The sequence below is a fragment of the Gigantopelta aegis genome, chromosome 3 (genome assembly GCF_016097555.1).
Source record: "Gigantopelta aegis isolate Gae_Host chromosome 3, Gae_host_genome, whole genome shotgun sequence".
NCBI classification, from domain to species: domain Eukaryota; kingdom Metazoa; phylum Mollusca; class Gastropoda; order Neomphalida; family Peltospiridae; genus Gigantopelta; species Gigantopelta aegis.
The window spans coordinates 61,378,643-61,393,011 of NC_054701.1; the positions used below are offsets into that span (position 1 = coordinate 61,378,643).

The window sequence follows — 14,369 nt, forward strand, 5'->3', positions numbered from 1 at the left end:
ACACACAAACACACACACACACCGCCACCACCACCACACACACATTGAGACACACACACACACATACACACACACCACACCACACACATACATACACACATACACACACACACACACGCACCACACACACACACACACACACACATACTCACACAAACACACACACACACACACAAACACATTAGGCAACAACGACGAAGATGATGATTATGATGATGGCAAAAATCAGAACGTACTTAAAATATCGAATGTACTTTTTCACACTTATATTACTGTATTTTCTAGGTGTGTCTTTTTGCTGTATAAATTCTTTGTTGTAGGTGAACTTAAGGACAATCTGCCAAACGCCGGTCTTCAGTACCACCAACAAGGTGAAAGTTTCTTACTTGACTGTCATTTCTTGCTTATTTGCATAGCTTTGTTTTGTTAATACACCATGTTTGGCAGCCTATAACCATTGATTACCTATGACGTACTAGTCGAGGAGCACGAAGCTCGACTCCGAGACTTTTTGCCGTGATAGGTTTCTTGGTGTTTTTGGAAACTTCAGACCATACTGAACAAGAGTCCAGAGACAAACTTTTCAATCCAATGTAGGTCACGCTGAAAACTGGACCTACCTTTAGCACTATGTGCAATTTAGGCGGCTGCCTTAAAGTTTATTATTGTGAGCTTGACAGCACAATTGATGTTATAACGTCATGGTTGGTATCATGAAGAGAAAATTGCAAACTTTCTTAGGTTAGAGAAAATTGTATGTTTTCCGTTGGTCCAGTGTCTGCATGAAAAGTTCCTTAAACTGCTATTTAATTCTTTAAGTACATTATGCGTGTCGATAAAAACGTGAAGGTGGATTTTCTGAAAGTACTGGAATAGACACCTTCTCCATGGCCAAACTTGTAAAGTTGAATGTATTCAATATATTGCATTATTAATTCTGCAAAAAGATAATTTTAAAATCAAATAAATAAATTTCCAGAAATTTGAATCTGCCAATAGATTTTCTGTCTTAATTTGCCAAATTGCTAATACTGTTTTGGCTCCACCTTAAAGTCTGACGAGCTGATTTGTTAGTACCAGCTCCACGGGTGCACTGCTCGAATCAGTGGTTACTATAGTATTAATTTCATACACCTGTCGGTGTTCTACGATTGCAACATCAAAGGTTGTGATATGTGATATCCTGTATATGGGGGAACATTAAAAATTCAGTTTTTACAGATCGGTAATAGTAATTAATGTTGTGGCTACAATTCGAAGAAAAATATAGTAGGAAGATAATATCAAAGTTTGTGGTATGTGCTGTCATGTATATGGGGGAAAATTAAAACTATATTTGAACCAATCGCTAATAGTAATTCATATGGTGGCAGCTGGTAGGTATTCTCCCACACTGACTTTAAGAATTGTGAAATAGGAAGATAACAATATCAAAGTGTGTGGTATGTGTTGGCCTGTATATAGTAGAAATGTTAAAGTTTGTCCGATCTGCATATGGGGGAATATTCTATTTCTAGTAGTAATAGTAGTTCATGGAATGACAGTAGGTAGGGGTTCTCCCACACTGACTCGAATGATTCTGTAATAGGAAGATAACAAAGGCAGTATAGCTGCTAAGACGAGGGCCGTTGTGGGTCCATATCGAGGTTCGGGGCTGGGGAGAATAGTTAGCTATCAATGGCCCCGCCTTCCTGTTAGCGCCTGTGTCCAACCCAAATATCAAAGTAAACGCCCCGGCAAACCATGACCTTCACGTGAGGTTACACAGGCCAACTGCTATAGCGTAGTCTGGGTCAACCAGCAAAGGATATGGATCAAAGATGACCGATCTGCCAAGAAGATTTACTGTTGTAGCCACAGTCATCTTTTTCAACAGAACAATACCTGACAAGAGAAAACAATTTGAATATACCTTTGTCATAGTTGTTTTATTACAGTTTTGTTCTGCTAAAATCGCTTCAAATATGGGTTAACAGGTCATGATTAGCACACTCATGACAGTTTGAATGAAACCAAACTGTTACAATATTCAAAAATATTCACTCTAATACATAGCGCACTTTTAAAATGGCACATGCAACAGGAACGGGAACTCTGTTAACCTGCCCATATCCACAGAGGTTCAGGCACGCCTACCCCGCACTCAGTCTCTGACGGCACATGCAACAAAAACTTGATATAGAAAATGTTTCATTGTTGAGAAGCTACTCATTGTCTCCTGTACTTAGGCTACCTACGTCTGTCACCAGGTGCACAGACTGCAATGTGTAATGTCCACGATGAAATGCTCTCCTTTATTTCATTTTAAAACTTCCATTTTAAACTGTTCTTCTGCTGTGAACTTGTCGGCACACATCGCGTACTTGCTTCGCGGGATCGAACCACCTCGGTGGATCCATTCAACTGATTGGGTTTTTATCTCGTTCCAACCAGTGCACAACAACTGGTCAAAGGCCGTAGCATGTGCTTTCTTTTTTTCAGTGGGAAAGTGCATATAAAAGATCCCGTACTGCATTAGAAATGTTTTTTAACGGGTTTCCTCTGTTGACTGAGTGTCAAAATTAACAAATGTTTGACATCCAATAGCCGATGATTAATTAATCAATGTGCTCTAGTGGTATCGTTAAACAAAACAAACTTTAACTTTAACGATCGCTGTTGACTTTCAACGAGAGGAAAGGAATGCCTGTTTAACAAAATGTCAACACATTGTGAATCCCTAAAACTTTACATATTCTATAGCGTTGCGTTCGAAAACATAAAGAAGCGCTGGTTACCCTGAAAACAAAAGAAGCCTACGGGCTGTGTTAGAAGACAACAGTTGGCCTGTTGACCATCGTTTTCAGTACATACAATCGATGTATAATGAACCAGTTTACCGTTTTGTTTCAGAAGTGAAAAGTTGAAAAAATGTAACATCGATAGACAAAATGACAAATTGTTTTATTTGAGCTTGCAATGTTTCAAGTTCCATAGCTTTTATGCTATTCAGCTTCAAAAAGTGTGACGCTTTTTTTTTAAATGAATCATCCGATAGTTCTTCTGTGGTGGTGTTTAATTTCAGATAAAAAAGGAATGAAAATATCAGTGTCTGCTGAAAAAGAAAACTCTTCTTCAGTGCGAGGGACAGCCTGGTACTTTAAAAGTCTATCGACCTATCAAGACCAGCTGTTAAGGAAAATGGGATCAAAGGTTCGTGCATTTGTTTAACGATACCACTAGAGCACATTGATGTATTAACCATCGGCTATTGGATATCAAACATCTGGAAATTTTGACATATAGTCTTAGAAAAGAAACCCGCTACATTATGCCATTAGGTCAGGTCAGGTTATAGGTTTTAACGTGCACATTCAGAACAAGTTGTTGTCGCACACGCCTGTCATGGGAGCATGTGTCTACTTTCACCAGCTCCTCCGTCCAGGACAGGCTTATTTCCCAGTAGCAGCAAGGGATCTTTTATATGCATCATCCCACAGAAAAGATAGCACATACCATGGCATTTGGTATACCAGTAGTGGTGCACTGGCAGACATCCCATTTTATAGACAAAACTGTTTATTGGGTTATGTAATGTATCCTGTACACACCTGTCCGCTTTAGTGGTACCACTCCAGTCTTCCCACCAACCTACCTCCAGTCATTATTATAAATTTAAACATTTTAAATGATATATGTAACATGTAAAAATTCCATTTCACATTATATTCTGTGTTCTGAATTCTGTAGTTATACTCAAAGGCAAAAGTTATTGTGACATGGATTGTTTGGAGTACTAAATTTGTGAATGGTTTTATGGATGTAAACCAGAGAAAATGTGCACGAAACAGCTCAAAGAAATGCAACCAAGCAGTTGTTGCAGCGATTGCATGCTGTGTGCAAGAAACATCGAATATTCGGGAGAAATGCTGTTCAGTGTTCAACATAAAATACCATACATTCAGTCGCAAATAATTGCCACCCTGTGCAGCCTTCAGAAGTCCAGAAGTCAGAAAAACACCATTAGTGAACTGTTTGTTGCAATTTCGTCATGCCACACCTCAGTGAAAATGACAGATGGCGAGTCATAGGGATGCTTGAATCTGGGACATCGCAGCGTGACGTCGCATGTCAATGGCGAACACCCAGAAATTATCTCCCCCTTAGAGGTCGCGTCGTCACTATACACCCTAGAGTCTCGCTTTAAACAGCTGTTCGGTAGTGTGATTTGAAGCCACTGGTCGTATAAAATTACTTGTCCACCTCTGTACGAACAGGAAAAGTGGTCATATTTCTTTCAGAGAAATTGCACAAAGAATGTCTGGACTGCATAACGGATCTAGTATATGACAAAATACAACAACAACAAAAAACAAAACAAACAGTGAATCGCTGAAAAACGAGGCGTTTGTATGTCACTGCCTATCCATTCTCGGTGTGTGGATTTAAAACAAAATTAATTATTTATATATTATTTGAATAAAATCTAGTTGAAATATTATATTTTCTTCCTTTTATGTATGCTATGTGGACATTTGTTTATTTGTGTGTTTTGTTCACTGCTTTTTGGTGAGGGGGAGGGTTTAGGTGAGTTCGTCCTACCCCCCGTGGCATTGATCATGTTTGTTGTCGATTATTTAATTAATTAATTAATTTGTTTTTAATCAATAATTTCACAGACTAAAAGAAAAAATGTTTAAGAAACAACGCTTTTTTTATTTATGTACAGGGCCAGCGGAGTGTATTTGAAAGTGGGGGTGGGGTGGGAGTACTTATAGTGTGCTGTTTGTTAAAAGGTTGTGTGAGAGAGAGAGAGAGAGAGAGAGAGAGAGAGAGAGAGAGAGAGAGAGAGAGAGAGAGTGTGTGTGTGTGTGTGTACATGTATTTGAGGGCCCGAACCTGTTGGTGGGGGTTCGAAGGCATGCTCACCCAGAATAAGTTTAAATATCAGATGTTAACATAGGGCCCATGACATCTCCAGACTTTTGAGAACAATAACAGGATAAAAGAGGAGACCATGGCCCTATCGGCCCTCACCTCTTCTACAGCCCCTAATACACAATTTGAAGAAGAAGAAAATAATAGTTTGAGACGTGCAAATAGCATACATACAATATAAACAGAATAGTGAGATGTGGAGTGCCCATTGAGGTGTAAAAACAATTGTTTCTTGAAACCGACCCTACCTAAAAAAAAAGGCTTACCCTGATTATTTTTCCCCATTTTTTTATAAGTTAAAAAGAGTACAGATGTAGTTTTTGGTTGTTGTGTTTTTAAAGTTTAGACTGGCCCTACCTAATATTTTTTAGTCATGTTCCCAGAATTTTTTTTAGGTGCAAGGCAGAATAAAATTTTCTTTTCTTCATTTGTTAAACTGTACATTTGATTATTCCTTTGTTAATCTATCTATAGGGGGCCTATTAGTTGGGTATCTCTTTTGTAAGTTGTAATATGTATGTAGGATGCATTTTCGCTAAGCATATCTGAAATTACTGACAAAAACACTATCAAAGGATGCTGTGATGGTGGTGTAAACAATAACTCCAATGAAAGTGAAAATGCTGAAATTAAAGTAATTGGTAGGAGTAGCCTGTGTGGTGGCCATGGGTTTACCTTCTTAGTGAGTCAGTACCTATGCCAAGTGTCAAAACCATGGGTCAAAATTATGAAGGTTGTTTTTCTGAAACACAGATGGCAAATTTAAAATGTGCTGAGATGTTGTAAAAAAATATTAATTTCTTTTCATTACTGGTTATTCTAAAGAGACTGCAGAGCTTGTTTTGCAATGTGAGATTTGATAAATACTTGAGGCATAACAGAACAAACTTTTGTTTTTGCTACTGACCCAAAAACAAACTAACCATAACAAAATACTTTCCAAATTATAATCTAGAATTTATTTACATAAATATCCTGAAACTGGAAATTTTAATATTCAATCTTTCCATTTTTTTTGAGAGGGGGGTGTCTTTTTTTTATTATTGCCTAACTGGACTATTTTGGACAAATGTAGCAAAATCCCAACATTTTATTCTCCAGCGACTGTTTAAGCCTATAACAGTTTATACTACTTTTACTTTTCGAGGTAGTATGTTGACTACATTGTGATAAATTCTAGCATGGCATTGAAAAAACCCACACTGTTGGACTGAAAATATAAATACCAGATAGGTATTGTTTATGTACAGTTTATCAGATACATGTACATGCTAAGCAAGTAACTCATCATACATTGAACATGAAACAAGCCATGTGTGAATACTGCATGTAATGCATCTCTTGAAATGAATGTAATTAGTGTTAATTGGTTTTGTACCTATATTCACTTTAAACTATTAGTAAACCATAAGTGTACTTTTATATATAGTAATTTATTACTCTTGCAGCCTTTGGAGAGAAAAAATAGTATAATGTCTAAAGCAGTTTTCAATTGCTGTTAATTTCATTATCAGTGCAAATCATGGAAAGTCATGAATTTTCTTGGTAAATAAGTGTATGAACCATGATAAAGATTATTTACATTGGACTTTTCTTAATATAAGTACTGAAAAGTATAAAATTTAGATACCGGTAGGTCAAATAAATGTATGTTAAAACAGGCTCAGTGAAATCAGAATTCCTATCAAATTAAATTATTTACATTAACAAATTATAAATATTGAAAAACAATACCACTGTCATTTCTAATTTCATGTAAATGTGTATGAAAAAGCATTGTTATATTTCTACTTACATGTGAAAAAAAAGAAAAAGAAATTAAGAACAAAAAAACTATATATTTAATATTTTAAATTTCCTATTTATTTTTCATCATTTGAACATTTAATATTTATTTCTGTAATTATATATGTATGTTATTGATTTTTTAAAAATTTATTACATGTATACATATAAACATTTTTAATTTTTTTTATTTTACATTGAATATATTTATTTATTTATTTATTTATTTATTGTATTTATTTATTTTGTTTGGGTTGGGTTGGGTTTGGGGTTTTTTTTATTATTTTTTTTTCATTGAAATAATTTATTAAAAATAATTGTTGACAAATTTGGTTGAATTTACTCTACTCTGCAAACGAATAATTTGTGGTTTTAAACACGTATATCTTCATATTAAATCGCGATAACAAACATTGAATAGTAAATGAATGAATGAATGTTTAACGACACCCCAGCACGAAAAATACATCGGCTACTGGGTGTCAAACTATGGTAAACAAATAATATTGAATAGAACCCGGAAGTAAACAGCGAAGAATGGAGCGTGGCGTTTTACAAATTAAACCTTTATTAAATGCTGTTACCGTTTTTTGTATTGCAAACACTCAAGTATTATCAGTCAAATATGTACACATTTAATGGTTTTGGCATGGTGGATATATGATAGAAAGTTGTAAGAATGGTAGGGAGTAGCCTACGTGGTTGTGGAAAACCCACGATTTAGCCGGACATTATTTTGTTCTTTTTTATTCTTCCATTATTTTTTTTTACTACCAACTGCGGAATTTCGTAGATTTTTATTATTTACTTTAATTTTTAGCCGTTCTACGCTTTAGTCACATACATGCTCACAATTAGGTCGGGAATAATAGAGTGGATATACCGATCGGTGCTTTACGACAATACAAATTTACAAAAAGGAATGGTTTATAGTGCACGAGCGCCACCTGTCGGAAAGTCTCTGATTGTTCGCCATTCAACGTCCACAGAAACACCATGTGGCACTTATGGCACTTATGGCAACGATATCAACAAAACAACCAGGTCAGGAACCGTCCCTGTAGCGGCCGACCACCCGTGACAACCCCTCGCCAAGACACATGGATCCGAACCACGCGTCTGCGAAACAGGTTCTAGCCAGCAACCCTCATAGTCCGCACCATAACTTTGTCCAGCATGTAGTGGCCTCAATGAGACGACCGTGCCAGGCCTGTTTCAATGCTCAAGTTGTATACACTCGCTACTGACTGTGTGAACTTCGCTCTAGTGATGTGGCTCTTTGCATATGGCAGGTGCGCCCTTTTCATGGACTATTGCTCGTTTCCATACCTTCGGACATTTCTCTTTCCATGTTATAACGTTTCATACACGGCAGTAAAAACTTATCATCAATTATCTTTTGTCTTTTGTGTGTCACAATGACGTTTGCCTTTTAGTATAGTTGTATCAGACTGTTCCATTATTTGTTAAAGTTTGTTTGGTTTAACGACATCTCTAAGAGCACATTGATTTATTAATCACCGGTTATTGGATGTCAAACATTTGGTAAATTTTGACATATAGTCTTAGAGAGGAAACCCACTATATTTTTTTCATTTAGTAGCAAGGGATCTTTTATACGCACCATTCCACAGACAGGACAGCACATATCACAACCTTTGTGATACCAACCGCGGAGCACTGGCAGGATATCCAAAATAAAAGGCAGCTAATTACTTATGTGCTCAACCATGTCTTGTGCTGTTTTAAGACAACTAATGCCTCTGCCTTCTGAGACGTTTGTCTACTGGGAGGACATCAACCATGTTCTGTGCTGTTTTAAGACAACTAAGGCCTCTGCCTTCTGAGACGTTTGTCTATTGGGAGGACATCAACCATGTCCGATTATTTCATTCATCCATGCATCCAGGGGAGGGACGTAGCCCAGTGGTACAGCACTCGCTCGATGGGCGGTCGGTCTGGGATCGATCCCCGTCGGTGGGCCCATAAGTCCGACGCCATATAACCGTAAATAAAATGTGTTGAGTGCGTCGATAAATAAAACATTTCTTTCTTTCTTTAAAAGTGTTACACTGTTAGACATCAATTAGCCATGGTTTGAGATGTATTGAGGTGTCGTGAAAGAAATATCGCCAATTGTCGAAAACCGTACGAAATCGAAAACCGTATTATTTTACTTCCGGGTATTTTGTAATATCTGTGCATGTTCGATCGTTGACACGACAACAACGTCTTGTCAAGGAAGTACACTTAAAACAAATTTCCTTAAAAATGCGAAAAAAACCCGGTAAGAATAAGTTTTATGCACAATGAAATGTATTATTACAGTTAATTTGTAACCTTTAATCTAAGGCAATGCCTTTAATGGAATGCAATGCAAATGCATGCCTAAACAGTAACAGGTGCACGACGGAATCCACACAATCAAACACGTCTGCTAGCACTGCCGGTTGAGTAATGACTGGTCACTTCCGGATAGCCGCTTTCAGGCCACGTGATTGTCACATGACTTTTCGCGGGGAAAAGCCGATTTTGTGTTGTTGCCATTACGTTGATAACGTCATAGTACTGTTTTCGATAATCATTTTAAAATGACATTTTCTTACCACCTGGTGCAATTCTTGATGGAACAGAAATAACATGTGATTATATACTTACCTTTTTATACATTTTATTTCTAAATTGAACAAGGTAAACATTAATGTTGTTAAATTGATAGCCTGACATGATTGAGCATGCGCACCAGCCAGTTCCTCTTAGTCGTACGGTTTTCGATTAAACGAAGATACTAGTATTTCTTCCTTTCGATTTATTTTCTTCTTTTTTTTGTTCGTCTTGATTGATTAGCTTATTGATTGATTCATTGATTCATCCGTTCGGTCGTTTATTTGTTAATGCATTCATTCATTCATTCATTCATTCATTCATTCATTCATTTACAGATTTCGAGAGAGGGGCACGATCTTACAGTGACGGAGTTAAACTCTTTGTTTTATATGAGGATCTTTGGGCTGGTGAAACGCACCGCTACTCTCTACTGGTTCAGTTTGTTCTTCTTCTTGGGAATCTGTTCCTTCAGCTTGTTAGCGGGTTGTTTAATGTCGATGTTTCACGTGTATGTCACACACTGGCTAGCTCTCATCCTGGTACCTCTGTTGGTGATTATTCCTATTTGCACGGTCATGTACATCCCACTGAACATGCTGATTCGGAGGAAAATCAAGCAACTGGTAATGTATAATCAGTACATATAGCCTTCGCGAGAACACATAGGCAGAGTTACGTCCCTTAACCACTAACCACTTCAGGCGCGCTCCCTTTACTTCACGGATGGCCACAGTTGTTTGTGAATCTTCAGCTGAGATTTATGCAGTCCCTGGCATCATAAATGTCCCCACCTATGGTTTAACAATAAAGAATGGTATAGGTAAAAATTAAGTTGATGAAATTGCGTTTTGTTATAACTGACCATGTGTTAAATATAGAAAATGAATCTAGCAAGCTGTCACACGCCCTGATTGTTTTGGTTTTCTTGCATGGAAATTGTTTATTTTTTGTTTCAAAGCTGCAATCTCGCCTCACATTAATTATCATAATTTCATTTAAACATACAAACACACCTGCAGTTTTAATGAATTGTGTGTGACAGTAACACATATAGATAATTGATAATAGAAACATGTTTATAGTGCGTCCCACGGGGAACGCAATTTTTTCATACTATGAAATTTACTACAAATTATTTATTTCTGAGACGCTTGTTTTCTAAAGTACACACAAAAATAGTACATTTTTTTTATTTCCAAAAAAACTTTTATTTTTATTTTTACGTCAAACCAAACTTAAATTATTTGCAAAAATAACAAAACATTTTTATAGGAGGATGGGACGGACTATATGTAATATTCTGATCAGAACAGTCCCCTTCCCCGCGTGCTATATTATGTTTGTTTTGTTTTGTTTTGTTTTTCAGTGTATTTCTGGGGACGCATGACCCGACCCCTCCATAAAAACACCACTAGCCAGTCTACACAATTCCCTGCTCATGCGCCTGTTTGACTAAATATATCGTTTGCTGTAAATTAATTAGGTCTATATACATTGCATTATAACGTGTAAATTGTTTTGTAATAACAGCTAAATATATAATTTAACCTAAAAACATCTACCTATAGTAACAGTACTTCTTTTGTTTACATCAAAATATCTGTGTAAACATATTTATGTTAGTCTTGCATGCCGATTATTCAAGATTAAATGTTAAAATGAAGACATTGTTCTATATACATGAGTATAAGCGTAAGTGGCAGGCAAAACAAAAAAACGTAATATTTTAAAAGTATCCCCGCCTCAAAATTTTACCTCCCCCAAAAGAAAACCCCAGTAACAACAACAAATCTGCCCCAAATAAACAATAGCCTACTGAACAAGCCCACACACCAGTACACACGCACAGCCAAAAACAGAACCCAGACTAACACGCACATTTGAATTTTGTAAAAATTGTTTATCTATGTACATATACTAGTGGCGTATGAAGGTGGCACGGCGGCGTCATTATCAGACGGACTTAGTGTAAAGGACACAATTTCAAATGTAATTTAATAGTTAAGATCGACTATCTACCGGCAATTATTAATATTATGCACAACCATTAAGCATTCCATAGTACACACACACACACACACACACACACACACACACACACACACACACACACACACACACACACACACAGATATTAGTGGCGCAGCAAGGTGCCAAAAAGTGTGGGGAGGGGCCACACTTTTATATGTACACATTTTTACACTATTATAAAGCAAAATTTCTGAAAAATGGAGGGCATATATATATATATATATATATATATATATATATATATATATATATGTGTGTGTGTGTGTTAGTGTGTTAGTGTGTGTGTGTGTGTGTGTGTGTGTGTGTGTGTGTGTGTGTGTGTGTGTGTACTGTGGAATGCTTAATGGTTGTGCATAATATTAATAATTGCAGGTAGATAGTCGATCTTAACTATTAAATTACATATGAAATTGTGTCCTTTACACTAAGTCCGTCTGACAATGACACTGGACTCGCTGTTCCGATTTGTTTACGAGTCAGACAGTAGAAACCTTATCGTTAGGCGAGGAAGTGATTTTATGTATCGTTAGTTTCATTATTAACTACTGCATAGGTCGTAGTTAATAATGCAGCTAGCGGTACAGAAAATCGCAGCTACTCATTTAGTCAAATTAATGTACACTTCCATTCGTACACAGTGATATATACACAAACACATGCATATTACTTGCAAATATCAAAACTTTATTAAGGTGCCGTTTTAACGAGTCAGTCATCAATGAGCCATTTTTCTTGTTCCCCTCCCCACAAGACGTGTTCGTAAGTATTTCTGTTGAGCACAAAACATATTGGACATTTTCTTTTCTGCACACAATCTGACAAAAAATAATAGTAATAGAAAACTTTATTAACGTAAAAAAAAAAAAAAATAACAAGTCGACAACTACTCCTCAATTCAGTAGTAACAAAGGGCCTTTGTTGCAAGCAACTAGAGCGTAGACGCGCCGGAAATAATTTAGTGGCTAATTGGGGCCGCTTAGCGCTCTGAAAATCAAGGGCAGATAAGTATGTTTCTAATAGAAGCTATATCCAGTAGATTTTTTATTTTGTGGGGAGTTACTTTGAATTATGTTGTCACCCGAATCCAAATATATTTTCGCCAGCTGAATTAACCGTTCTTGTCGTGCATTTTGCAGGGAATCAGAAGAGCTCGGCAGATCGTGAAGGCAACATCTCTGGAATGGTTTCAACAGGCCAAACTTTTACTTTATTTCAACGAAGAGTCAGTTCCTACTGTATCCTTTACTGCATTGAGCAACGGCATCAGTATATATAACGATGATTAATAAATCAATGTGCTCTAGTGGTGTCGTTAAAGAACAACAAAAAACCAGTATATAAAATGTATAAGGCCTATTTGGTACAGCTGATAATGATGTAGGGAATACTAAACGAGTTTCCGTTTGAGACCGTTTATATTACGAGTGCGTTTTCAATCGTACACCACGAGCACTGTGTGAAGGAACGATAAACACCACATGGGTAACTCTTCTATCGGGGTATAATAAATAGAGGATATTTCATGGTCTTTTTGGTCAAATATGATTTATATCTCATTGAGTGAAGTTTGCAATCATATCTCACGAGTCACGCTTGCGCGACGAGTGTGATATGATTTCAAACTTCACGAGAAGGATAATAAACGAGTTATCAGTTATTATCAAATTTATGTCCCGAGTGAAATAATGTTCACTCGTCACGAGCTTGATAATAACTGGTAACGAATTTGTTATTCTATTTGTTATCCCAGCTATTTGGGGGTTTTAAAAGCCATATTTTTCGATATAGGCTACAAGTCCATGTATATAGAAACGACATAAACTACTTTACTGTTCTGAGTATTGCTTTAACTTTGTATTTTATTCACGGTTCACGGATAATTGTAAAAAAATAATAATGAATTGCATTAAACTACCATCTTAATACAAGTTTAACACTGAAACCAGAAAGACGCAAACGCTTACTATGTGACGTCATTGTGTGTGCTTTACCAAATCGTTATGACGTCATATTTAGTACCGACAAGGTGATTGGTTTGTTGGTGTCAAATTGTCCAACAGTAGTGTACGTTAAACCAATGCATGATGATTTCTCAGTGAGAAATTATGATTTTTATTTTCCTCGTTGCCTGCTGGGGTAATAAATCATAATACACAACTTGATAGAGTTTATTTTTTTCAAACTACGTTCAGGCAATGCATCTGGGGCCGTATGCATGAGGAGCGGATAAAACTAAACGCGGATAGCGGCTAAACGCGGATTGCTAATCGCGTTTAAATTTATTCGCTTTTTGGTATGCATAAACGTAATGACGTAGCGAATAGCTATCCGGCGGCGTTATTTTTAGATTGGGGGAACTCCTCGCCGCGCATGGCATTCTGAAACCGAACGTCGTGCTTACAATGTACTTTTGTAAACAAAAAGAACAGTGTTTCGTTTAATATTTATAAATAAATAAAATATATAAATAAATGTATAAATGTATGAATAAAATAAAATTAAATTAAATTAAAAAATAATAGGCCTAATACAAAAATAATAATGAAAATAAATAAAATTAAATACATAGTTATAAGAAGAAAAAAAAATATAGCAATCCAGTTATTAACAGTCATTAAAAGTGCAATATATATTTAGGAAGGGGTGCAAATACTAATAAAATAGAGGCAAATAGTCTTGCCAAATAAATAAATAAATAAATAAATAATGGGGGACCAAGATATAACACCCAGCATACTAATAAAATATAGAAATGCAGATTGAGAGGGAAATAACTGGAAAATAGGTCGAACACCAACCACATAAGCGATTGGGGGTGGGGGGAGGAAATCTTCAAATTCGGGTAAAAACGAATAAACATTCGGGCAAAACGTTTCTCTATGTATTTCTATCATTCTACTGACAGTATTGTTTTTAACGTAACCCATGTGAAAGGAAGGAAGGAACTGTTTTATTAACGACGCACTCAAGACATTTTATTTACGGTTATATGGCGTCGGACATACGGGGAAGGACCACAACGACCGCGA

The 14,369-nt window shown here is 36.4% G+C and overlaps 1 protein-coding gene across 2 annotated transcripts in view; it reads left to right on the forward strand.

Annotated features, from left to right (window-relative positions):
• Nucleotides 1-14,369, forward strand: part of LOC121368380 — a 109,785-nt gene that overhangs the window by 75,072 nt on the left and 20,344 nt on the right. For both annotated transcript variants that reach the window (XM_041493073.1, XM_041493075.1), the window contains exons 5-8: nt 321-371; nt 3,065-3,192; nt 9,645-9,932; nt 12,477-12,575. In XM_041493073.1, the coding sequence (XP_041349007.1) occupies nt 321-371; nt 3,065-3,192; nt 9,645-9,932; nt 12,477-12,575 (566 nt within the window). The remainder of the gene's footprint in view (nt 1-320; nt 372-3,064; nt 3,193-9,644; nt 9,933-12,476; nt 12,576-14,369) is intronic.